At 49.9% G+C, this 27,101-nt stretch overlaps 1 protein-coding gene across 1 annotated transcript; it reads right to left on the minus strand.

Annotated features, from left to right (window-relative positions):
• Positions 1 to 1,677: 1,677 nt before the first annotated feature.
• Positions 1,678 to 5,648, minus strand: calm2a (calmodulin 2a (phosphorylase kinase, delta)). Its single transcript, XM_084458872.1, has 6 exons — positions 5,555 to 5,648; positions 4,375 to 4,405; positions 2,863 to 3,006; positions 2,668 to 2,774; positions 2,445 to 2,580; positions 1,678 to 2,332 (listed from the first exon to the last, which is right to left on the minus strand). The coding sequence occupies exons 1-6, from the start codon at positions 5,555 to 5,557 to the stop codon at positions 2,304 to 2,306; spliced, it is 450 nt and encodes a 149-aa protein (XP_084314998.1). The 5' UTR covers positions 5,558 to 5,648; the 3' UTR covers positions 1,678 to 2,303.
• Positions 5,649 to 27,101: the final 21,453 nt, after the last annotated feature.

The raw sequence follows: 27,101 nt of genomic DNA on the forward strand, positions 1-27,101 counted from the left end.
TCACTAACGTCATTCAGAACGACTTGAAATCAAGTGTGATGTTGTCATACAGTAGGCTACTAGTATCCTGTTATGATTATAAAACAGGTATGACTATACTAAATACTGTACGATCTCATTACACTTTTCTGATGGGATCCTATGAAGTGGGCCTAAAAACAACACCACACCTTCCCTGTTCTAGCTCTCTTGACAGCCCTCCCTGTTGGTCTTATCTCTAGTGGCGAATTAGCTCTCCTAACTCCAGCTACCTCACCCCAAGGCAGTTGAGTGATGGAGCTGGGTAGCCTACAGTAAGTAGATACACTGTGAACTGGAACTAGACCAGTCCAGACGTGGAACATAATGATTGTGAGGTAGCAGGAATTCATGTTTCCCCTGCTTGTCAAGGAGCTGGTCTCGAGTGTCAACTGTTCTCACACAGCGAGCGACTTGGGCGACGAGAGCGGCCGGCTGCCATTCATTCATTCTCAATGGAAGCTGGCGACATATGGCGACGGACGCCTCGGCGGCAGCGAGCGACGCGATACCAGCGATCTGAGCGTAGATTTGAAGTTGGGTTGCGCTTGTGGGTTACGCTCAACATTATGCAAATTAGCAGCGACTTCGCCGAAGCAGCAACCAATAGCAGATCAGGTTACCTCAGAATGGCAGTAGAATACATATTCAATAATGTGAGTGACACATGAATGACCCGCCCCCCCCTGCCGGGGAGCTGGCGACGAGATGCACGCAACCAGAGCGACCACTGTCGCCCTAGTCGCTCGCTGTCCGAGTCTAAAGTGAAGTAATGATTATGTCCATTTCTCACAGCCTGCTTTTCTGTCAGCAAGGTAGGCCCTTAGAGTCGCCTGTCCGGTGAAATAAATGTAGCTGTATTTAATTTCCTATGAAAATGCATACACTGCAATGCTTTGGCCTGGCTGCCTGTGCTGTTGCGCAATACAGCTGTCATCTGTGCTAGGGCTTTACGTCTGTGGATGATTGGCACAGAATGATCGGAGAGAAAGGAATACAATAAGGTCGATCTTCTTGTCTGCTGACTAGGTGCCGTTCCTGAATGACAATGGTCCAGTCAGTGCAGGTCAGGTGGACATAGGGTCATGAGGCAGGAGAAAGGTCCACAATTAAGATCTTTATTTCATCATTCATCAAAATACCAAACTAGTATCTCGGCAAGCTACTGTAACAAACTCGGATACTCCAAGAAAAACAGAAATGGGTGCAATTCCATTTACATAGATGCACATAAAACGTGGTACTCATGACTGGGGCTGATGCCAAGACAGACGGCTTCTACCTGATGCTGAGCCAGTATTATAGTACTAGTGTCCCATCTAGTAGAGGGGCTGGACAGTAGATGTAATCTAATGTCAAGTACTATTGTGAGCACTTCAAAAGAGAAGCCTTTGATCCCACTCAGTGCTTTTATTTCAATGACAATAAAGAGATTTGATCTGAGCTAAGCTGGATGATAGAGGCATTGGCTGATGCTCTTTTGCTGTGCTAAGGTGGATTTTACAGGATCACTTTAGTTAAATGGTAAACATCTCATGTGGATTTGTATGCAGAACAGAGCATGGAGTTTCAGCAAGAGGAACATCAGTCCTCAATAGAAAATGGCAATCATGACACTTCTGTAACTGAGAAAACAAGACAAAATCTTAAACTCTGGGTAGATTGTAAATTTTATTGGAAAACAAAAATATACAACTTGGAATGGATTATTTGAGGCATGACCAAAGGCCATAAAAAAAAGAAAAAGAAAGGTGAGAAACATTAAAAAGCATAGTAAGATTAAAACAAAGTTGTTTTCTGGTATAGAACAGCAGATACAAAAAGAGTTTGTACGAGTACCTAGAAGATACACCCGTGTCATTTTTTTTTTTTTTGCAGTAGTGCAATGCCAAGAGATTTCCATATATACTTTGTCCGTAGTCCATGCAGAGTTACTTCTCCACATTGTTTCCATGCCAACCGTGTTGCCGAGTGACAAACCAGCTGACAGGTCTCCAATGTCGCCACGCGTCTAGAGGGCTTGGCCGCCATGACGGGGAGGGTTCTGAGCTCCACAGCCCCCTGGGCCGCAACGGGCATCTGGTAGCACACGTGCGCCGTCACTCCAAAAACACGATGACAGCAAAAGAAAGGGACATGGGGACTCAAGAGCCTATGCAGTTTACATGCAGTTCCTTTGGACAGCAGGGGGAAAAGGACCAAGGGGCTATTAAGATTTTACAGATAAATTACACAAAGAAAAAAAAAGGCAAATTATTTATATAAGAAAAATCTGTACAAGGCCTTCACTTCGCCGTCATCATTTGTACGAACTCTGCAAGGGAAGAGAAAAGACAAGCGGGTTACATTTTGTTTCCATCAGCAACTGTTGACCCAAGTGCAGCCACCATTTTGCAAGGTCCCGTGATTAAGCATGCTGTACCAACCTTCATAATTGACCTGGCCGTCTCCGTCAATGTCTGCTTCTCTGATCATCTCGTCCACCTCCTCGTCCGTCAGCTTCTCGCCCAAGTTTGTCATCACATGACGCAGCTCTGCAGCGCTGATGTAGCCGTTGCCATCCTGCGGAGGAACACGTGGCAGTTCAGTGAGCAGTTCAGTGAGCAGTCACGTGAAATGTGTGGACACCAGTCAAGAGCAAAGTGTTACCTTGTCAAAGACGCGGAATGCTTCTCTGATCTCCTCCTCGCTGTCTGTGTCCTTCATCTTCCTGGCCATCATGGTCAGGAACTCTGGGAAGTCTATCGTTCCATTGCCTACAAGGGGGAGAGGGGAAATACTGTATTTAAAGAATGTTGTGTGCGTTTATGCATGCATGCGTATGCGTGTCCGTGTCCTCTTTACCATCAGCGTCCACCTCGTTGATCATGTCTTGCAGCTCAGCTTCTGTGGGGTTCTGGCCCAGCGAGCGCATGACCGTGCCCAGCTCTTTGGTGGTAATGGTGCCATCGCCATCCTTATCAAAGAGCGAGAACGCCTCTTTGAACTCTGTGGTGGGTGAGTGAGAGAGATTAACACAGGAAGTTGCGCAGCTCACATGTGCCAAATTAACACATCTACATGACTCAACTACACATAAGGGGGGAAAAAAATGGCCCCAGAATCAAATCAGAGGGTTCACTGCATCCGCAGCACACGCCGTCCTTAACCTCGTCCTTAACCTAGTCTGCAATTCACATCACCAAGCCCCCGGACACAACGCATGATGCCAATGCGGTTACATCACCCGTGTTTTAGTGACAAAGCAGCTGCAGCGCGCCACACATGGACAGCCCTCGTTTACAGGTTCCTCTCTGCACCGTTTCTGTATACACATGGAGAGAATCTATGCGGAGGCGAAGCCAGGCAGCAGAGTGAATGACGGGCTGCTGGATGAGGGGACGGCCTGGGGCCGAGCCACAGGCAAGCTGCAATGAGCGGCAGCATACAGCGGCTTGTCTCAGCATCAGGAAAACCGCAGCCTGACCTAACAGTTTAGACGCGGGTCACTCGGCAGCAATGCAGTGGAACAGCCGAGAAACGGCACCCACAGGCTGCATGCGTCAGGAAATCCTGCTGTTGGTCACAGAAATAACCACAGCAACGCGCTTACAGCCATTCTTCCCTGCCATGTAAAATCTCAAGTGATTACTGCATAACCATCATGATGAAACTGGGGGTCCAAATTGGGGGGGGGTGCTGCCAAGGGAGGGTACTTGAACCATATACATGAAATGTGTCATAACATGCAATCTTGAAGAGCTGCATGTCAGCAAACATACACTACAGGGATTTAAACATTGCAAGCAGACACCACTGACTACATTAACTGTCTGGGCAGCAGTCAGCACTCAGATAACTGAGGCCTGAACAGAAAAAACAACTAGCTACAATTCGTTGAGAAAAAGGGCACAACTGCACTCCAGGTATACCATATTATAATTGTCCTGAATTTCAGAAACGCCTCACATTTACTCACAATTCTTAGTCCAGAACTAGATCATTTACATTGCTAGTGAACATGCCTCCCTTCCATGAATTGCAGCACTGACAAGGAAGGACACACCCAGGCCAAGGAAGGGTGGGTCAGGCCAGACTGTCAGTGTGCCAAGTTGACAGAAGAGTTCCTCAACAGGAGACTCCTCATTAGAAGATATGATCACTTCATGCATAGCAATCCTAAAAATGCAAAAGTGTTTCCATGAGGGAGTTCTTCCGTGTTATGGAGCAGGCAGGCAGGCAACAGCCCATCTATTCATTCCATGGTTTTATGACCAGGAGGCTGTCCTCACGAAAGCCTTAAAAGGCAAAAATATAAATCCAATGCGGGAGGGATCCATACTGCGGGCTGAAGAGCGCAATGCAACGATGTCTTACCGGCAATCTGCTCCTCTGTCAACTGATCAGCCTAGGGGACAACGAGAGGAGGGGATTTAGTGATGCAGTAAGAGACATAACAGGACAGGCATGCAGCTTAAAACAAGGCATTTCTCAATCGGGACAATGCAACGTGAACTGTATGAGGTAAGCAAAAGTTAGCTAGTCTTATTTTAGAGGACAAAAAAATCATAAGCTAACATAAGTGTCCAGATATCTGCCGTGGTTAGCTAATGCTTAACAGTTAGCTAGCAAACTTGGTCGGACGGCCAATACACTTAGCTAGCTGTTAACGTTACATCAGTGGATGCAAGAGAAGCACATTTGCTCAAATGAACGTAAAGCAGCGAGCCAAGTTATGGTAACGGGTCGGCGAGCTAGATGACATTTCCAGCAAGATAGCCGGCCATTGTTTAGACGCCAACGGAAATAAGAGTTGGCCAATTTACAACAATGAATGACCCGATACGTTAGCAGGCAGTGGATTATAATTTGGCGGTAACGTTAAAGGAAGGCTAGCTCACGTTAGCCAGCGAGGGATGTTTCAGCTAGTGGCCATTTATTTATTAATTATGTACTGATTGCTAACCAGCACGAACATTAATCCGTTTCCTACAATTGCGAACATTATAATTCAGTGTTATAAACACGAGGAACAGTGAGATACTCATGTTAGCCACAAGGTTGGAGCTAGTTAGCCACCAGAGTGGCTACAAATTAGCAGGATAATGTTAGACCAGCCAAGTTAAATAACGGTCAGACTAGAAAACAGGGTGAAACCGCCAAGTTCGTTGCACTGGTTGACAGAAATAAACCTAAGACTAAGTAACGTTAAGCTAGTTAGTCTAACGTTTCGATACTGTCGCCAAGGTTAGCTAAATAAAAGCCAATTTGAAGCTTGTATCCAAGTTCGCATTTAGCATATAACGTTATATTATCATCAGGTGTGGTCTCATCGCTAGTTAACAGCTCCCAAGCCACCTGGTTCTTGAGCCACCTGGTTCTGGTTGGACACTACAGCTGTTGCTCGGACTCAGTCCGCCTAGATAAGGGCTCTCTATCCAGAGCAGCATGGTTCCCTGCCAGCAAGCAAGCTCTGGGTCCAAAATAGATTTCACTGTTTTCTTTAGAGAGAAGACGTGTGTATTAAACATGTGAAAAAAAATATTCAAACACTCACCATTTCGAAATAGATGTAGCAGCGTCTCCGCGAAACAGACTCAAAGAACTTGTACTAACCCAAATGGCAAACTGACTGAGTGCACTGCTGGAGTATCTGACGCGCCTTTAACGGCTGCTCGGTAACTCCTCCTCCATTTCATATCCATCCGCCAGTTTCCCTTTTCCTCAATTGATAAATCAAACAAAAAAGCGTTTTTTGAAAGAAAACGAGATACTATGAAATAGAGAATTGAACGAAATCTATTATATCTTTTCACTGGGAATGTTTGTCCAGTATTTAAAGATGTAAGTGCCGAAGGAAAAGAACTAGATCGCTGCGTATGTATAATTTCTGCTAGTGTGCGATAGGTCTTGCGCGGCACAAGACGTAGCTGGATGAAATAGCCTTCTCTGATTGGTGTGTTTGTACCTGCAATGCGTCACTCCCTTGGTCTGCGCTGCCGCTGCACTAGTAGTCCATAGACAAGATGGCTCCAGGCAGAGCATAGGAGTTAGATTGTTCTGTTGTATTCTGTGGCTATTTTAGGCATTATATTCAATGCATATTCAACAATATGACTTTGATAACCATTTAGCAACAACCATTATTTATTACTATCTTAATACATGCATTATTTAAGTTACCATCGTTTGTATTGATGAGGTAGAATTGTATTTATATATTTATTTATTTTTTATTTCATCATTTTAGCCTCTGTGCAGCAAGGTGAGAGATGGTCAGCATCACACAGGCTAATGTGCGTAACTATAAAAAATCCAGATTGAAACAGTCAAACTCCAGGATGGACTGAGAAAACAGACACATAAGGGTGTGTGTGTGTGTGTGTGTGTGTGTGTGTGTGTGTGTGTGTGTGCGTGTGTGTGTGTGTGTGTGTGTATCCAGCAGATGTGCCTGGGGCCGCATCAGCAGCAGTGCTGTCAGATGAACTGTGGATTCTCAGGTCCAATTGCGCTGGTGGTGTGGATGGGAGTATCTGATAGCCTGATTTCTTATGCTCGACTGCTCTCCTGTCTCCCCCACCAGCCACCTGTCTCTGTCCCTGTCCCGTGGGAGACGCAGGCGAGATGGAAACTGTTGGAGCGAGGAGGTGAAGCACCACAGAGAGTGAAACAGCATCTCTGACCCAAGTAACACAAACAGTCCCTCTCTCCTTCCTTGGTGTCTGGGGTTCTATGAGGTATCCTACAAAAGCACATTCAATTTGATTTAAGTAATAACAGAACATCTTATGCTTTTCATGATTGCCTTCTATGAGAGTGCAATACTTAAAAGGGTGGGAGTCAAGCCATAAATCACATCTAAACAACAGATGCAGATAAGAGAAGGGAGCATCAAATTGAGCTTTTCTTTTCAATATGTTCCGGCCCCAGAGCTTTGATTGATGTGCAATTTTGTGAGCAGCCTCAGTATCACCCGGGCCTCTCCATCTAATCTGGGACACACTGGAGTCTATTCAGTGGAACCTAGTTTTTAGCAACTGGATTTTCACTCTGCAGATTATGTAACACTCCAGGACGACAGAAAGGCCTAAATCTGTCACAAGAGCAAGATTAGCTGCTGGTGTATGTGAGGGTGGTGTGAGTGTTTTGGTGTATGTTTGGAGTATGATACTTTGTGTATGGAGCATACTTTTTGTATGTGACTGTTTAGGGTTTGGTCCTCATTACAGTAAACACACCAGTTCTCTCTTCCATGTTATAGAGTTCAAATTGAATGTTCCAGAGTTCAAATTAAATCCCCCTGATTTTGGTATGCTTGACTGTCAGGGGACATTGGCTTATCTCGGTACATTGGCTTACTGTATCTCTGTATGTAGAAATAGAACAGGTACAACTGTGTGTGTGTGTTTGTATTCCTCTATCAGATTCATTTGGATGCATTTGTACATTTGCAGAATCAGCTGGCAGCTGGCTGACGGCATGCCCTGTGATGCTCCCTGGGTCTCAGGGGACTGGTTCCAGGTCAAAGGTGATCATAGGTTAGATGTTAATGGAGAGGGCTGATTGGAACCCCAGATAAATTACTTCATGGTCTATAAAGCCTAAAACCAACCTCTAAGATTCTAGTCAAAGGGGATTTGGTCACAACAGGGTGTGTAGTAACATTGTTACAAAATATGTGTTGTCAGTGTTGTTTGAGTAGTAGAGGTAGTAGAGGAGAATAGCTGTTGTGAGTGGGGTTGTTATGGATGTGAATTGGTATTAGTGAATGTATGTGTGTGTGTGTGTGTGTGTGTGTGTGTGTATGTTCAATGCCATACCTATTTCTCACTTCTGTCTCTTTGGTACTTCGCCTCTGTATGGTAGGTGTGTAGTGTAAATGTGTCACTGCCCCAGAGAAAGACATTTTTAACAGCGCTGTCCCGGCCCAGAACGTTCTGTCAGATAGCTACTTTTAGTTTATTCCATCAAGGGTCAAGGGTCAGGTATGGGAGAGGCTCAGCTGCGGTTTTAATGTCTGTTCTTGTTTGCCAGTGACATCACCCCAAGTGTTGCTACGGTCCTGTGTTTACCTACTGTAGTGGGCCGAACCAATTGCCTTTTGAAGGGAAGACAGAGGCAATGCATTCCCTCTGACCCAATTCTAAAGCAGCTTTTAAGTAAAGCTTATACCAGAAAAATAGGGTACAATTTAGTCGTTAAAGTGGTGTCATGTGACTATGACTTCCAGAGCAGGTAAAAGCAGGTGACAGATATGAGAGGATGTTTACTTGTGTAACTGGACGATGTGGTCATTATTAATGCAGAAGTCTTTGTAATGCACCTGGTGGCTCCATGCCAGATGAGTGGCTCGCCTTTCACAGAGGAGAATAGCTGTTGTGTGTGTGTGTGTGGTCGGCATGGATGTGAATTTGTATTAGTGAAAAGAGGCTTTTAATGTGTGTGTGAGTGTGTGTGTGTGTGTGTGTGTGTGTGTGTGTGTGTGTGTGTGTGTGTGTGTGTGCGTGCGTGTGTGTGTGTACGTGTGTGTGCAGTGCATACAAGCTATTATGGGTAGGGGCGTGTTCTTGTATTCACATGTATTTTTTATGACTGTTGGCCATGGCGTAAGGACCTGAGAGATCTCCTTGGAGACCTCTTGATTGCCATTGGTGTTCTCTATGTGACCAAAGGTCTACTCTGGTCAAAGGTGATATGAAAAAGCCATACATTCCCCACTGAGTATGAATGGCCCAGTCCTAGCACTCCCATGCTTTATGGCTTTATGAGGGCGTGATAACGGCACTTAGCAGTGTAAGGTCTAACAACAGACTTCTGGTTGAAACCAATCACCTTGGTTCCCTTTTACCTGTTACTGAGCAATGGCTATGTCAGAATTACATAACCGTGGGGAGAAATTATTAATGGCTTCAAATCAGATCAGAGGATTTGCATGGCTTGCATAGATTCCCAGGCTATTACAATAATGTTATGATGCAATGGATATACTGTAAGCAGGCTTGCTCCTTCCAACTCCTCCATACCTGGACCTCCGTCTGTGTGTGTCTTTGTAGTTGGAGTTCTATTATTCGAGGGGCATCAGAAGGACACCAGCACTTACTGTCAAATAGAATCCCTGCTGTTGATCATAGCACTCTTTCTCTCTCCCTCTGGCCTCTCTCTTTCTCTGTCTCTCCCTCTCTCCCTCCTTCCCTCCCTCCCTCCCTCCCTGGCTTGCCTCCAGGTGTCTGCTGCAGTCAGTGTGGGACTCTGGTTCAAACACCGCAGCCCTCAGCAGCACCACATGAAACCATGCCAGAGAGAAGTTTCCAGAAGGACATCAAGGCTCTCCTGTCATATTTCATATCGTCAGTACCTCCCTTTGTTGTTAGCTTCGCTTTATAACGTCCTGTTTTTACGAGGGCTTCTCTGTTTATCAGAATGTCCGCAGCAGGTGTCAAGAGTGTTACTTGCCGTGTAATTTCTTAACCAGCTGTTCCATAACTTTCCTATGAATTCATTCTATGTAGCCGTACCATTATGACATAACCTACTGTTTGCTACAGCAATCATCTCCCACAGGAAGGAAATAAGCAGGTGTAGCACTGCGGAGGGTAAGCCCCAATCAGGAAGTGGGCTGGATAGAGCTTGAATAGAAGTGCCCTGCCCTTGACCCTGCTTGTAGTGTGGTCCTACATGTCTGCAGTGTGCCGGGGACCTGCAGGGCTGCTGCGCTGCACTCAAGATGATCTCATCTTGCAGGGGGCACCGGCAGCACGCCGCACACTGCGGCCACTCTGGGATGAGGGCTGCAGTGAGAGCAGGTGTCTGCTGTGCGCCGCTGCGCTGCTTAACCCGCTCACAAACAAATGTGATTGATCAGACCCCGCTGCCCCTCCCTTTCCCTGGTGACTCACTGCTGACACCCAGTGGCAAAACAGGGTAACGCAGCACCTGGTGAAATAGTAAGAGCACAGTGATGAAATACCCCCTATTACAGTGTTGCTGCCTGAAATTGACTAACAGCCTAGCCTAAGCTATACCCCGTACAGAGTACAATGGATTCAAACTTCAGAAGAATACCCCCACTGTTCTGCTTTAAGTCAAATGATTACAATACAGACAAATCATCTTTGAGCGCCACATTTATTGACATACAGTAAATCGTATTTACAAATAGGTGACATCACTCTATATAATACAATGTGCTTTGTTTATGTTGGGGATTGGGTTTAGTTTGAATACATTTCCTGCTAGTTTACAGGAGTTTACATTGTGTGTCTGTGAGGCACAGTGGTGGCTTTGGGTCAGTTGGAAACTAACTGCTGCAGTGGTTTAGTTTTCACGGAGCTCCTGGCTGGGGCTCTCTTGCTAGGTCACCCTCGACACAGCTGCCCCAGCTTGAAATGGAAAGGCAGGCACATTCTAAACACATCTGGAATATGTAGAGAGTGGGTCGTATGCCCACCTCCCTTGTTCTCTGTAAAGCGCATTGTGTTGCCTCTGGGTATGAAATGCGCTATACAAATAAAGCTTTGATTGATTGATTGATAGACAGGTCTGTTGCCCAGCCTTAATAATGGAATATGTTTGACTTTGAAAGTAACTCAGTCTTAAATAATTTGATAACTAGCTATAATTATAAATATATATAGATTATTAATTATCATAAAAACATGAATTCTTACACAGCTCTGTGAGTGTGCGTGCATCTCTGCGTGTCTGTGTGTGTTATCGGCGGTGCTTCCGGAGTGTGAGGTCGTCGATGATGCGCGGGCTACAGTGGCTGTTGTAGTGCAGGGCGGGATCGTTGTAGTTGAACGGCGGAGGGTTGTACTGCTGCTGGATGTGATCTGGATACGTGCGGGGGATCCTGGGTAGAGACAACAACACCCCAGTCAGAGACCCCCACAGCCAACACAATCTGGTACATTCAAGAGGTGGAGATTCCTAATGCCATTAGGCCATACCGGATATTATGTAAATAGGTCAAACATCTACTGTCCATAGAGTTAGGGTGTACCCTTATGACAATGTACATATCATATCATATAATTCCTGTCATTATTACAGCCTAGTCCCATGGGATAACTTCATCGGGTGGAGGGGTGGGGTGGAGCAGGGTATACGCACGAGACATGGAACACAAACGGGGATGGAAATGTATTTGTTGGTGACTGTAGTGTTGGTTGGATGGCTGGACAGTTGCATTTTAAACTCTCAACATGTTACCCTTATTATTATTTATTTATGAAGCCCAGGGGTGCCCACACTTTTTTGGCTTGTGATCTACTTTTAAAATGACCAGCTCAACAAGATCTACCACTAGTGTATTGTGCTGAGTGACTGAGTCATTTAAGTAGGCTAAAGACACTGTTGTCAGAACAGCTGCATATACCGTTGATTGCTATAGCTCACTCGTAAATCAGCTGTTTGATATACTCTTTAATGGTGGTGATATATCCGTTTTCCGGCGTGTTAATGTGATAAGAGATCTGAACAGATCTTATATTGCGTGCAATTTCAAGTGTAATCACAGATCTTTTCCCTGTTCGAAAGCGTAGCCATGAACTGCATGAATGAAATGCAGTAGTGTAATCCACACACACACACACACACACACACACACACACACACACACACACACACACACACACACACACACACACACACACACACACACACACACACACACACACCAGACGGGCAGTTGTGCAACAGAGCTCAAGATGTCCTGTTTGACATATTTAGCCTAGTTTCAGTATGTTATCTAACATCCCTGTGGTGGTTCTGTGCAGCTCTTCTCACTGTAGCCCAATTGCTACATGTGATCCAACTCTCATTTACATGTACAGCATGAGTGTAGTTTCAGAACATACATCCAAGTTAGTGTTTTCCCGTAAGAGTACTTCCTCTGCCTTCTGCAATGCATGAGTGGAAATGTAGTCTGTATCCTGAGTGTACTCAGTCTCCCTTTGCAATGCATGGGCGTGAATGTAATCTAGTATGCCGGCACTCACTCTCCCTTTGCAATGCATGAGTGGAAATGTAGTCTAATATGCCGGTACTCACTCTCCTGTGATGGTCTTCTTGCGGGAGCAGCAGAAGCAGGCCAGGGCGGCCAGCAGGAGGAGCAGGAGGAGGGGGATGCCGATGCCCAGCACCAGACCCAGGATCAGGGGCTTCTTATCATCCACCTTCAGGTTCTCCTCTGTCCCTGTTCCATTCACATCACCCCTGTCTGGACAGAAACAACACAGTATAGTATAGAACATACTCTGTGGCGCACATGTGTGTGTGTGTGTGTGTGTGTGTGTGTGCGCCTGCGGAGCATCACCTAAATTGCAAGATTGGGACTTGTCCACGTCGGTGGTTCCATTGCACACACACCGGTAGCCTCCGTAGGTGTTGACACAGAGAGCATGAGGGACACACAGCGCCTCCTTGGCTTTACACTCATCCAGGTCTGTGAGGGAGGGAGGAGATGAGAGAGAGAGAGAAAGAGAAAGAAAGGGAGGGAGAGAGAGAAGGAGGGAGAGAGAGAGAGGGAGGAGGGAGAGAGAGAGTGTGAGAGAGAGTGAGAGATAGAGGGAGGGAGAAAGAAAGGGAGGGAGAGAGAGAAGGAGGGAGAGAGAGAGAGGGAGGAGGGAGAGAGAGTGTGAGAGAGAGTGAGAGATAGAGGGAGGGAGAGAGAGAGAGTGGGAGAGAGAGAGAGGGAATGGAGAACTGTCACCTTCTAATTCTAGAACAATCCCGATTCCTACCATTTTCATCAGCCCATAGGACATGTTCAAAACATATTACTGACACTGAAGCCTAAGTATGCTCAAGCCAAGTATGTTCACCATCCCCACCAGCCTCGTTGATATAGTTACGATAGAGTACTTCACTATTGGGTAAAAACATCCCAATGTCTGGCCATCTTGGGTGCTGATGAGGTTGTGTCATGTGTCTGTGGTTGTGTACCTCCTACGTCTACTGCTTTGATCTCGTAGTAGCTGCTAACGCGGTTCAGATAATCGTTGATATACCAGTCGGGCGTGTCGCTAGACACGTTGATCCTGTACTCATTCCGACTCTTCTTCAGACCGACGTTGTAGAACTTGTTTTGGAAGCCCATGGCCAGGACCTCCTCCAGCTGCAGGACAGGACGGATAATGATGAACATTAGCAGCGGAACTCACTCAGCCATGTAACTTCATTCACAGACTAATTCATGCATTATGGACAGATAATTGTATAATGATTGTTTTCTTCTACCAATATAATGTTATCTTCGGTTCCAGTATGTTTCTGCGTCTGTCTGTCTGTCTGTCTCTGTCTCTGTCTCTGTCTCTGTCTCTGTCTCTGTCTCTGTCTCTGTCTCTCTCACCTGTTGGAGCCCCTCTCCTGCAGACCTCTGGTTATTCCAGGCCATGGTCACATTGAAGAGGTTAGATCCTGTCAACAGCAAAACTCTTATTATTGTCATGCTCTCAATGGTTGAGGAAAAAGGAGAAAACGCACACCGTAGTCTTGGGGAGGTGCCGGTAACGGGTGAAATAAGAAAAGAAACTGCTCACTCAAGCTCTTGATGCTGGGTGATTTATTTAGACGTTTCGGCCTAGCGGCCTTTGTCAAAGTCATGCTCTCAATGCAGCACCACCGCCAAGTCATGCATCCAAGTACCATGCTGAGGCCTTACCTGGTGGATTGGCAGAGTCACCTGCAAAGACACAAATGAAATGTCAACAGATCATAAAGTAAATTACCAATAATACAAATGTTTGATATCATAAAGTATTCAAAGATGAAGATATCCCTCCCTTGCAGGCAGCGTTCATGTGTGCTATGTGAGCAACACATACTAACGGCCTAGCCTACAGCGTCCATGGTGGCACCTACCACATCCGTCCGATGTTTTGGTGCTCTGGTAGCGACAGGAGCACCGGACCGACCCCGGCGTGTTCACGCACTCAAACTTGGCGTTGGGGCACGCCGCCGGGTCCCGGCACTCGTCGATATCTGTGGTTGAGAAGAGAACCATCACTGCACATTTTCTCTACAAGGTCTTTGTTTATAAATACTCTGCCTTGCATGTTAAGGATAGTGTGCGATTATTGCTTTATGTCTAAAGGTGTTATACCTGTGCAGTTGCGTCCATCCCCGGCGTAGCCTGGCTTACAGCGGCAGGTGTAGTTGTATCCTGAGCTGATGCAGTCGGCCATCTTGTGACAGGGGAAGGGGAAGGGAGGGAGGCAGAAGTCTGGGAGGCAGAAGAACAAACGACACGAACGAGGAACACCTCAGCGCCACTGAATACATGACTTCAGTTTCCGCCTAACTTGATACGGGAGAAACGCGTAATGTATCATTCCAGAACCCCATTTTAGTGAGCTGTTATACTAAAGCACCGGCCCACGCTGCACTCACCATTCTCAAAGCACTTGTATCCTCGCTTGTCCTTGTAGACGGAGGGCGGGGGACACTCTCCGCAGGTGAACTGGTCCGGCTCGGGCTGGGACTGGCACGCCACCCCTGGGAAGCACGGCCTCCCCCGGCAGATGTCGGTCGTGTTCCCGCAGAACTTCCCACTGAAGCCCTTGGGGCACAGGCACCCTGCGACCTGGGAGAGCGCGGCGTGAGTGAGGGGTGGCTCTCTAAAGACAGCACTGAAGTAGACTAGTAGTAGACCGGAGCTGATACGGATATGTCACTTTGGAAAAAGATTAAAGCTCATGTGGACAAGGCTTCCTCCGAATTGCTAGTATTGTACTGTTTTGCAGGGGCTTCGCTAGGAATTTTAGGCCCCATACTCCACTTGAAATATACATTGAGCAGTGGAGGCTGGCTTTCTGAGCCCCATCCAAGTAGAGTGAATCACCCCCCCAAACCCCACAACGCTGCGGTCACAGTGCGTTTACCTGGAACTTTCCCAGCAGGTGGTTCTCTGCGATGGTCTGGTACTGACAGGTGCCCCCGTTGAGGCAGTTACACACCTGCAGGATGGGGGAGAAGAGCGAGCTGAAGAGGTGGTCGCTGACCTTGATGGTCAGCACCACAGGCTGGATGTTGAGGGGTGTCCAGGTCAGGTAGCCGTCGGCTGCGGGGGATACACAGACGGAGATCAGATTTATCAACAAGGTTCTAGGCAAGCGTTTGTAGAAAGATAAAGAGAGCACAATGTTTCGGTAAGAGGATGTGTGTTTGTTTTCATGCGGGGAGAGAGGGAGAGTGTGTGTGTGTCTGTGTGTGTGTCTGTGTGTGTGTGTGTGTGTGTGTATGTCTCACCATTCCCAATGGAGGCTTGTGGAGGTCTAGGGAATTTCAGTGAGAAGGACACAGGGTCTTTGTTGGGGTCTTGAGCGACGATCCGCACATTCACGGTAGAGTTGACCTTACAACGGATTACTGTTGGCTCTGTCACAATGGGTGGCATGTTCCCTGTATCAGACAACACAGGAGATACATTATGAAGAGGACCTGATATGTTGTCAAACAGCTTCTCAAATGTGCATATCTTCGTGATATAATATAATATGACATTCTCAATGTTCAAATTTCATTTCCCCCTATTCTCCATCATCTTTAATTTTGAGGAAGGTAGACAAGAGTCCTGAATCAGTGTCTGTGAGCAGTTCCTGCTCCGCACGGCTTCTGGTTACGAGGACGTTTTTTCCTCACCGAACACGTTGGCCAGGCGGAGGCGCTGCTGTTGAGCTTCCAGGCACTCCAGGCCCAGGTCCTTGTCGTCCGATGCCAGGATGTCGTGGACGCACTGCATGCTGCCCTGGCACGAGCGCCTCAGCTCGTCCACCCGGGCGGGGCTGACGTCCAGGACCTCTTGCGTGGAGGCGGCCACGAACGGCTCGGTGGGAGGGATGGAGAACAAAAGGCTCTCTGGAATGGGGACAGCCCCTGAGGAAACAAACACACACACACACACACACACACACACACACAATATAGATTTACTGTAACTTTAACCTCAGAATATGTCAGACTATGGTTTGTGAGTGTGTTGTGAATCTGTGCTGATTTATCCTGAATTGTATTTTTATACAACAAAAATAGAAAGGACTCGTGAACTGATCTAGGTTACGTCTCATATCCGACTACAGTACTCACAGGACATTCCAAACACGTGCAGGCTCGCCTCCGGCGGGGGGTTGCTATTGGGCGAGGTAAGGAGCCTCCCGTTGGACATGAGGAAGTCATCGGAGCGGTTGGAGCTCCACAGGCCCATGAGGCCCACGGTGCGGTTGTAGAATGTCTGGGGCACCTCCACCAGGGACATCAGCTGACCGCCGTGCCCTCGCCACACCACCACGTGCAGGCCCTCGGCGTAGACCGCCACGCAGCGGCTGGCTGAGGTGCAGCGCACGGCGAAGCCCTCCTCTCCTATGTGCACTACACCTGAATGGACAGTAGGGGGCACTGTTGTACTTGCATGGAAATGTTGAGGTTGAGATGAGGAAGTACACTACTGTATTGCCATTGTAAATCAAGTTCTGTAGGGGTCGAGGGTCAGTATCATATCAATTTAGAGTTGTTTTGGAAGCAAATATACCTACCTAGAAGAGTATCAAGTTCTCAAAGATAGGTTATAATATGAATTTAGATATGTTTTAGAAGCGAATATACCTGCCATACAGTATGTGCATTAATGGATGTAAAGAAGAGTATCAAGTTCTCAAAGGTTATATAATATGAATTTAGATATGTTTTTGAAGCAAATATACCTACCGGATGTAAATTAATGTATGTAAAGAAGAGTAGAAGAGATAATACCAATGTTTTAAGTTTTGTTTGAAGGTACGGTGCCTGTTTGCGTGTCATTTTCTCCTACCGGTAGTGACTGGGATATCCACATCATCCACCAGGACCTGCAATCCTTCTTCTGCCTCTGCAAGCCTCCACTCAACCTGAACGCACATGCACAAATGCACATGCGCAAACACATACACACACACACATGCATGCACACACACATGTACATACAACACACACACACACACACACAAAGAGGGGTGAGGAAAACCAAACATAATGTACTATATGCAAATGATAAACCAGACACAGACACACTCTACACACACACACACACACACGCCCTAACCTTTCCAATGCCCTGGTAGAAGGCGGCCATGCGGACCATGATGGGGACGCGCCTGGCCTGTCCCTTGGTGTGCAGCACCCCCGTCTCCCCCTGCAGGGTGAAGATGTTGGAGCCCTGGTTGGAGGAGAGGCGCACCACCACAAACTCCCCCAGGGCCTTGAACGAGTACTCGGTCCCGTCGAAGGTGGTGACGTGCAGGGCGCCATACACCATGCCTGCAGGGAGAACGGTACGGTTCACAACAATTCACTCGTCTCTGAACAAGGGATATCTGGGTTGGGACTCATCTATGTACGCACACAGGCCGACACTGAACACTGGACGATCCAACGTGACCGCACATCTGTGCATTTCAAGTAACAGGGTGTTGTGCATATCAAATAACACGGAGCGAAGACGTTTCCTGATAACTGATGTCTTGGGTTCCGCTAGCATGCTGGTGGTTCTCACCAACGCCCTGTGTGGCCTTCTTCGCTAGGAGGCTGTGTTCGGGGCTGGCCCAGCCGTAACCTCGGCAGCGGTCCGGGGGTCTTTTGGTCAGGTAGAGGTGACAGAGGGGGGACTTGATACAGCACCACTGGAACGGCAGCAGGTCCTCGTCTGGGAAAAAGAACGCCGCAGACGAACCAATGACAAAATGGAGTCAGATTAACTGAGGTTCTGGGGGACAAAGACGATCACCACAACCACGTCTCCAGTCTAACGAGAAGACCCGGCCACGCCTCGCCAGTCAACTCAACTAGACACACCTGTTACCGCCATGCCTACGAGGTAGCTTCCTGCCTGTTATCCACAGTAAGCCACCTAACCTACCTGTTCTCTCTCATCCCTCCGCCCCCCCCCTCATTCATTCATTCATTCATTCATTCATTCATTCATTCATTCATTCATTATGTAAATCATGCTGTCATTCACATAATATTGTCAACCATTCATTCTGTTCATCATTATTGTCAATCATTCATTCCGTTCATCATTCCAGTAAACTTCCTTAATTGTAGCTGTAAACATTCCAGTAAACATTCCAGTAAACTTCCCTAGTTGTAGGTGTGTTGTGTTGAACTTATATTAATATATATTATTATTATTATTATTATTATTATACATAATATTGTGAATAGAGTTTTCTGGAGTAGGGTAGCTGCAGTATTGTTTATGTGATGATGAGTTATATTGGTGTTAACCTTAGAAAGGGCAGGTTTTGTCTTTATAGAGTGTGGATCAATTACCTATTTGTTTCTGCGCAGATGCTCCAGAGAAGTACCTCTCGCTGTACCCGGCCTTGAGCGGCCCCTCGGGGTCGTACACACACCTTTTCCCCGAGCCGTGCCGATTGGACAGGATGGACTGGAAGGCGTGTCCGCCACTGGCCCCCCAGCGCAGCTGCCGGAGCTGCCTCACCCGTATCCGCTGTTCGTCGGGCTGAGTCTCCAGCCCGAACGCCGGGTCCTCCAGGGCCTGGGCGCGGGTACACGGGCAGGCCGGCACCCCCGAGGCCCACGCGGCCGGGTCGGGCTCCTTCATCGCCCACGCCTGGCACCTCTTCTGAGGGTCCGAACCCTCTCCAGCGGGCCCCGTCAGATCGTACACCAGCCTGCCCAGCTTCCCCGTGTTGCCCATCACCGTCTGGGGCCTGTAGCGCCCCCCCGGGCCAAACAGGCTGTCCAGTGGGACGGGCGTCTTGTTGCGAGGGACGGGGATCTCGTTGTGGAAGTGGCTCCCCCCGTTGGTGTAGCCTATGAGAGCGTCGTGGTGCAGCCTCTGGCCGCGACCCCAGAGCATCTCCCCGAAACGCAGCAGAGCGAAGGACTGCTCTCCATCCGTGGTCAGGATACACTGGAAGGTGTTGGTCTGCAAAACGGCGACAAGGTGTTGCCACAGAGGCAAAAACAGTTCTTAGAAGAAATAATAAGGTGTCTTACAAGGCCGGCTCATTCTCCTGGAGCACACTTGAGGTTCTCACATTGCAGAAAACAATGGCTTTCAAAGTAGGACAGGCCACATCCGGTTCCAGCCTACCTCCGATCTTCAACCCACTTTCTAACAACAGATAGGTCCCATCTTCAGCCTACTTTCTAACAACAAAGAAGACGGTATAAAAGTGTCTTTGAGGTGAACTTGATCTAAGGTCCAGGGCAGGAAATTGCCTGGGGGATGATTAAGAAGAAAACTAAAGATAGACTACCTCACATACCTACTGTACATCTGGATCACAAACCACTTTGTAGAGAATACAGTACTCTAAGAGCATGCCTACCAAAATCAGAAAAAAATCATCAAACATGAAAAGATTATTTAAAGCAAGGTTTCATTGCATAGCTATATTGATTTAGTTCAGTGATTCATTGATGGAGGAAGGGAGAGTGTGTTTTTAACCAGGCCTTGCGCTCACCTCAGAGAGGTTAATTTTCTGGTAGGACACGGCCATGACACGCTTCCAGGTGACCTTCAGGATCCAGGCGGGGAGGAAGGCCGGTCTGCCTCTCTGCTTCTCAAACTCCGTCACATCCTCTGCTGTCCGGTTGAAGACTATCTGAGAGTAGATGTCTGACATGTTCAGCTTGTGGTACTCCTGAGAGAGAGAGAGAGAAACAGAAGAGGTAAAGGTTAATATCAAAACCAATATAGCTACATCCGCATTATCCCAAATCCACTCAATGCAAGTCTTTTTTTTTCTCTAGCTACGAAAGCCTTTATGTTTAGAGCTGCATCTCTTTTGGAATAATTTGCCTGTCAATATTCAATCATCTTTAGGGATGATCCATAAGTATCATATGCATGATCTGTTTAGCTGTGTGTGTGTGTGTGTGTGTGTGTGTGTGTGTGTGTGTGTGTGTGTGTGTGTGTGTGTGTGTGCGTGTGTCTGCCTGTCTGTACTTTATATCAGGGCTGGACTGGGACAAAAAATCGGCCCTGGCATTTTTGGCCCAGACCGGCCCACCACAATCGGCCGGACCCAGGGCTGGACTGGGTGAATATTTCCTACCGGGAAATGTAGCCCCAGTCAGGCCACTAGCCGAGCCGACGCGGTGAGATGGAACACCTTCAGTTTCGTTTTGTTGACGGGGGGGGGGGGGGGGGGTGCTTCGCGATTTGTTGACGGGGGGGGGGGGGGGTGGGGGGGGTGCTGCTGCGCGATTTGTTGACGGGGGGGGGATGCTGCTGCGCGATTTCTTGACGGGGGGGGGGGGGGTGCTGCTGCGCGATTTGGACCAATGGGCCGCTGTCCCTGCTCTATGGGCCGTTCGTTAGCTCTTTTTTTTTTTAGATCGGCCCACAAGTAGGTCCGGCCCACCGGGCATTTGCCCGGTACGCCACATGGCCAGTCCGGCCCTGCTTTATATGCATGTACTGTATACATGAGTGTGTACAGGTGTGGGTATGTATTTATACAGTATGTATACTATCATGTGTGTATATGTGTGTGTATGTATGTATGTATATGTATGTATATTGGGTAGTTCCGGTCCTTGTTTCTGATTGGCTGGAAACCACACACCTGTGACTGCATAACAAGTAATTAGCTCCGCCCCAACGACAGGTAATGTTTTCGGTGACATGTGTTTATTTGTTTGTTTGTCTGTGAGCAAGATTATGCAAAAAGTACTAGACTGATTTTCATGAAACTCGGTGGAGGGGTGTAGCAATGTCCAACTTAGAACCCATTACATTTTGGAGCAGATCCGAATCACAAATCCACGAGCCGCTCAAACATGGCTGGCCATTCAACGCCATTAAATTTTTGGACCAAGATTACTTTAAAACTACAAGACTTTTCATGAATCTCTGTGGAGGGGTAAAGCATCCTAGAACTCATTACATTTTGTATCCGATCTGAATCATGGGATGGGTTTACAAGCTGGCCAAACTAATTTTTCCATTCAATGCACCATTTCTAATTTTAATTTGTTTTTCTCTTTTTTGTGTATGACATGTGTTCTAATCTGCTGGAGCTGCTGCCTCCGCGACCCGACCCCGGATAAGCGGATGAAGATGGATGGATGGATGTGTTGTAATTATTTTGCTATTGTATTATTGTTGAGGACCCCCTTGAAAAAGAGATGGCCTCATCAAGGGGTTATTTCCAATATAAAGAGTTTCAACCACTCCACTCCCCCTGACCCTACCTGGTAGAACACCTGACCCTCCCCCAGAGTGAGGTCAGCGTCGTCCCAGAACACCGCCAGCATGGCTAGGCTCTCGTTGCCATGGAAACCCTCGGGGAAAGGGACTGGAAACAGGAGCTGCTCGTTCTCGGTGACCGTCTGGAACTGGATGAGACCATTATCTGAGAACTAACCACCAGAGGGAGGGGAGGGGGGAGAGAGGGAGTGAGGGGCAGAGAGAGAGAGGGGAGAGTGAGGGGCAGAGAGAGAGAGAGGGGAAAGTGAGGGGTAGGGAGTGGGGAGAGAGATGGATGTGAGGGACAGAGAGAGAGAGAGATGGAAGTGAGAGAGAGAGAGAGAGGGAAGAGTGAGGGACAGAGAGAGAGAGGGGAGAGTGAGGGGCAGAGAGAGAGAGATGGAAGTGAGGGACAGAGAGAGAGAGGGGAGAGTGAGGGGCAGAGAGAGAGAGAGGGGAGAGTGAGGGGCAGAGAGAGAGAGATGGAAGTGAGGGACAGAGAGAGAGAGAGAGGGGAGAGTGAGGGGTAGGGAGTGAGGAGAGAGATGGATGTGAGGGACAGAGAGAGAGAGAGAGAGAAGGGGGCAAATGTTATTCCCTATAAGGCTGTTCCAAGCAGTCATTGCCATCGCTGAAGTAGCCCTAATGATGTTACCTGTCTCCAGTGAATGTATATGTAGATTGACGTCGGGGATGGTGGACGGATACTTACATAGACCCTATCATACAGCTTGCCCATGAAGGGGAAGCCCATAGGCGACGTGATGTAAGCAGAGTTGGCGTCTGCTGTGGCCACGTTCATTGTCCCGTCTCCCACCTCCTCTCCAAACGGGTACAGGTCGCTCTCTGTGGACGGAACATATGGTCAGTTAAGAGAGAGGACCTCAGACTGCTGTACTGTACATGAAATACTGCAACATACAATACCTTACATACTCATCAAAACACTTAGGGAGTCACTTAAGTTGTGCATGATATCAACCGAACATATTGTTTATAGTTAGTAGTCACATGCAGTAAAAAAACAAACAACAAAACAACAAAAAGACCTTCATTCATTCATTCACTCATGCGCTCAATCACTAATTAATTTTTATGTTAGGCAACAGTAGTCTTTTAATAGTCAAAACAAAAAGATAAACCTTAATTCATTCACTCACTCACTCACTCACTCACTCACTCACTCACTCGCTCATTCAGTCATTCACTAATTCATTCTTTGGTTAGGCCAGCACAGTGGGGTAGGACAGATATGAGTGGTGAGGTACAGTAGCCCACCCTTCTTAGAAAGCTCCTGGCACACAGTGCTGCCAGTGGGACAGGAGCAGTTGAAAGAACCTGGATGGTTCCTACACGTGGTGTTACCGGGGCACGCCCGGGGAAGCGCACACTCGTCCTGGTCCACACACCCCCCCGCCCCGCGGCCCCTGTCCGCCGTGGCCGTCCAGCCCCTGCCGCACCGGCACGAGTACCCTCTGACGTAGTTGATGCAGGTGGCGGCAGGGTGACAGCCCCCGTTGTCCTGCTGGCACTCGTCCAGGTCCACGCACAGCGGCCCGATGCTCACCAGGCCCGGCGTGCACACGCACGCGAACGACCCGGGCGCGTTGTGGCAGCGGGCGCGAGGATGGCACGGGGTGGCGAGGACCGAGCACTCGTCCACGTCCTGGCACCAGGTTCCGTTGCCCGCATGCCCCAGGGGGCAGTGGCAGGAGAAGGAACCCGGTGTGTTCCAACAGCGCGCCAGTGGGTGGCACGCTGTGCCGTTCTCACACTCATTAGTGTCCACGCACGCCCCGTCCTCTTCGTGGTACCCCCCCGGACAGAAGCAGTGGTACGCCCCAGGGAGGTTGGTGCACACCTGGTCAGCGCGACAGGTGATATTGTCCCGACACTCATCTATGTCGCCGCAGCCCAGCCCCTCGGGCTCGTACCCGGGCACGCACGGGCACAGGAAGGAGCCGACGGTGTTGTTACACATGGAGTGGTCCGGGCAGGGGTGGCCCTCCGGGGCGCTACACTCGTCCACGTCCCGGCACTCGGACCTGTTCAGGAGGAACCCCCCGTCGCAGGGGCAGCGGTATGACCCGGGGAAATTGACACACGTGGAGTGGGGCTGACAAAGGGAGGAGTTATAGGCGTCGGAACACTCGTCCACGTCCAGGCACTCGGTGCCGTTGCTCCAGAACCCGCGGTCGCACTCGCAGTAGAAGTAGCCCGCGGCGTTGGCGCAGGTGCCGTTGGCGCAGAGCGCACCCGCGTCCGCCGCTGAGCACTCGTCGATGTCCGCGCACTCGCCGTCCCCCCCGGAGAAGCCCGCCATGCAGGGGCAGCTGTAGCTGCCGTGGGTGTTCACGCAGGTGCTGTGCTCGGGGCAGGCGGAGTCGTCCAGGCACTCGTCCACGTCCTCGCACTCTGTGCCGTTGCCCCGGTAACCCTCCCAGCAGTCGCAGATGAAGGAGCCGGGGGTGTTCAGGCAGTCGGAGACGTTGGAGCACTGGGCCAGGCCCGCCGAACACTCGTCCACATCCAAACAGAGGGAGCCGTTTTTGGCTAGGGAGCCGTTGTTGGCAAGGGAGCTGTTGTTGTTGGCGAGGGAGCTGTTATTGTTGACGAGGGAGCTGTTGTTGTTGACGAGGGAGCTGTTGTTGTTGTTGGCGAGGACGTAGCCCGGGTTGCAGGGGCAGTCGTAGCCCCCCACCGCGTTTGCGCAGGTGCTGTTGTCGGGGCAGGTGAAGTTCCCCGACGCGCACTCGTCCACATCCTCGCAGTGCGTCCCGTTTCCATGGTAACCGTCCCAGCAGTGGCAGTAGTAGGAGCCCTCGGTGTTGTAGCAGTCGGAAGACACCGGGCAGACCATGGCGGGGAACCCCAGCCTCTCCTCCTCCTTCTCACCACCCACGCACTCGTCCACATCCCAGCATTTTGTCCCATTGCCGCGGTAGCCGTCCTGGCACCGGCAGTAGAAGGAGTCGCCGACGGGGTGGCAGAGGGCGTTGGGGTGGCACGCGATGCTGGTGTTCAGGCAGTCGTCCTCGGTCACGCACGTACCCTCACTATAGACCATGCCCACGTAACAGGTGCACATGTAGGACCCGGGGGTGTTGAGACACATCATGCTTGCCCAGCACGATGAGAGAGACTGGCACTCGTCCACGTCCTGGCAGACAAAGCCGTCCCCCTGGTACCCATCCTGACACTGGCACAGATATGACCCGTCAGTGTTGTTACAGTGAGCGAGCTGACTGCAGTTGTGCGGTCGGGTGGAGTTGAGGGCGCACTCGTCCACGTCCTGGCATTCAAAGCCCGTGCCCTCAGTGCCAGGCGGACAGGCACAGGCGAAGGACCCTGGCGTGTTTGAGCAGCGGGCAACGGGGTGGCATCCTCCATTTTGGGTCAGGCACTCATCAATGTCTATAAGTCATCCAAAATGGAAGAGTGTCAGGCAAACAGCGTCCAAAGGTTTGCTAAAAAGAAACTCAGAAGAGAGTCCACACAAGTGCAGCACCGCATTCTAGTCAAAGTGAATTGTATGTTTTTCTGTTAAAAAGAGAAATTTGTTTTGTTTACCAGAGCAGTTCTTGCCGTCGCCTGTGAAGCCGCTGAGACAGAAGCAGAGGTGACTCCCTACGGTGTTCACACAGCGGGCGAACTCACTGCACTCCTCCTGTCCCATCTCACATTCGTCCACATCTGAGAGAGAGACGGAGGAAGAAAGAGATAAAGGTAGAAAATATCATTAGGGAACACTTATACAGTACATAATATGATTTCTGAACATCGAGGGTATCAAATGATCTTATAGTTCTCATTCAGTTTCATCTGATGAAAACGTTCAAGCTATTATCTATTCGGAACTCACCGGCGCACGCTGTCCCGTTCTGCATGTAGCCAGGTTTGCAGATGCAAGCAAAGGACCCTGGGATATTCACACACTCCGTCTCGTTCTGGGGGCACACGTTTTCCTGGCACTCGTCTATGTCCGAGCAGGTGAGCCCGTCCCCGTCGAAGCCCAGGTCACACACACACTGGTACCCGGCAGGCGAGGGGTGGCACAGCCCATGATGGTGGCAAGCGGGGTCACACTGGTCACTGGGCGGCGCGCAGGTGTCATTGTACGCCACCGTCCCATTCAGACAGGAACAGACGTAGGCCCCGGGGGAGTTGACACACTCCGATATCGATGGGCAGGTGGCGTTGGAGAGGGCGCACTCGTTCACGTCCTGGCACGAGAAGCCGTCCCCCGTGAACCCTGGCTGGCACGTGCAGGAGAAGTCCCCCGGTGTGTTGGCGCACAGCGCCCGCGGGTGGCACGCCCCTGCCGACGCGCACTCGTCCACGTCCTTGCACTTGCTGCCATTCCCGGCGAAGCCCTCCTTGCACGTGCATGTGTGGGAGCCCACGGTGTTCAGGCATGTGGCGTTGACGTGGCACGGGCCGGCGCCCGCCGCGCACTCGTCCACGTCGGCGCACTTCATGGACTCCGCGGGGCGACTGAAGCCGACCTCGCACAGGCACTCGAACGCCCCCTCTGTGTTGGTGCAGCGCTCGTTGGCGTGGCACGGGTCCTTCGCCAGCTGGCACTCGTCGATGTCCTGGCAGACGGTGCGGTTCACCAAGGCGAAGCCCTGCAGACATAGGCAGGAGAAGGAGCCCTTGCTGTTGACGCAGGTGGCCTTGTTCCTGCAGCCGCCGTTGTCCACCAGACACTCGTTGACGTCCTGGCACAGTGCCACGCCGTCGCCGGTGTAGCCGGGCTGGCAGCTGCAGTTGTACATGCCGGGCAGGTTGGTGCACTGGGCGTTGGAGTGGCACTGCTGCGCCAGGGAGCACTCGTCCACGTCGGCGCAGGTGATGCCATTGCCCCTGTACCCCGCCAGGCACTCGCAGCTGAAGGACCCGGGGAAGTTGGCGCAGGTGGCGTCGGCGCTGCAGTACCCAGCGGCGCACTCGTCCAGGTCGTGGCACCGGGAGCCGTTGAAGGTGTAGCCCTTGCCGCAGTCACAGTAGAACGACCCGCCCGTGTTCACGCAAGTGGCCGTCGCCGGGCAGATGTTGGGCGTGGCGCACTCGTCGATGTCCACGCACTCGATCCCGTCCCCTAGGAAACCGCCGCGGCAGGAACAGTCGTAGCTGCCCAGCACGTTCATGCAGGCCGCGTTGGGGTCGCACTTGTTCTCCCCGTTACACTCGTTAATATCGACACAGGTTAGTCCGTTCCCTTGAAAACCTTCATTGCAGGTACATTGATACGAGCCCATGGTATTCACGCAGACCGCAAACAGGCTACAGATGTTGTCAGCACACTCGTCAATGTCCTTACATGTCTTTCCGTTGCTCTCGTAGCCCACGCTGCAGGTGCAACGATAGGTTCCCGGTAGGTTCTTACAGCCCTTGTAGCCAAACGAGGCCGAGCACACGCCGGGAGACTCGGAACACTCGTCTATATCCAGACACAGGTAGTTCCCGTTGCCTTTGTAGCCGTTGTTACAGGTGCACACGTAGGAGCCGGGGTTGTTGGTGCAGGTGGCGTTCCAGTGGCATATGCCCCGTCTGGTGCACTCGTCCAAGTCGTTGCACTGGAAGCCGTTGCCCTGGAAGCCTCCTCGGCAACTGCAGTCCCGGCCACCCTCCCGGTTGGTGCAAAGGGCGTTGGCGTGGCAGCCGCCGTTGTCCGTTTGGCACTCGTCGACATCCTGGCACTCGAGGCCGTCCCCGAAGTAGCCTTCCCCACAGATGCAGCTGTAGCTGCCCAGCGTGTTGTTGCAGCTGGCCTTGTGGTGGCAGCCGTGCAGGCCCATCTTACACTCGTCGATGTCCGCACACAGCACGCCGTCGCCCTTGTAACCGATGCCGCACACGCAGAGGAAGAGGCTGTCCTTGGTTTTGAGGCACTCAGCATGGG

Source organism: Borostomias antarcticus, assembly GCF_949987555.1.
Source record: "Borostomias antarcticus genome assembly, chromosome: 25".
NCBI lineage: Eukaryota > Metazoa > Chordata > Actinopteri > Stomiiformes > Stomiidae > Borostomias > Borostomias antarcticus.

Excerpts from the sequence above, each read along its gene's own strand:
- calm2a (XM_084458872.1), bottom strand. Across the intron at positions 2,581-2,667 it reads CATTCCGCGTCTTTGACAAG|GATGGCAACGGCTACATCAG; the intron begins GTAACACTTTGC and ends GTTCCTCCGCAG. Across the intron at positions 2,333-2,444 it reads CGGCCAGGTCAATTATGAAG|AGTTCGTACAAATGATGACG; the intron begins GTTGGTACAGCA and ends CTTCCCTTGCAG.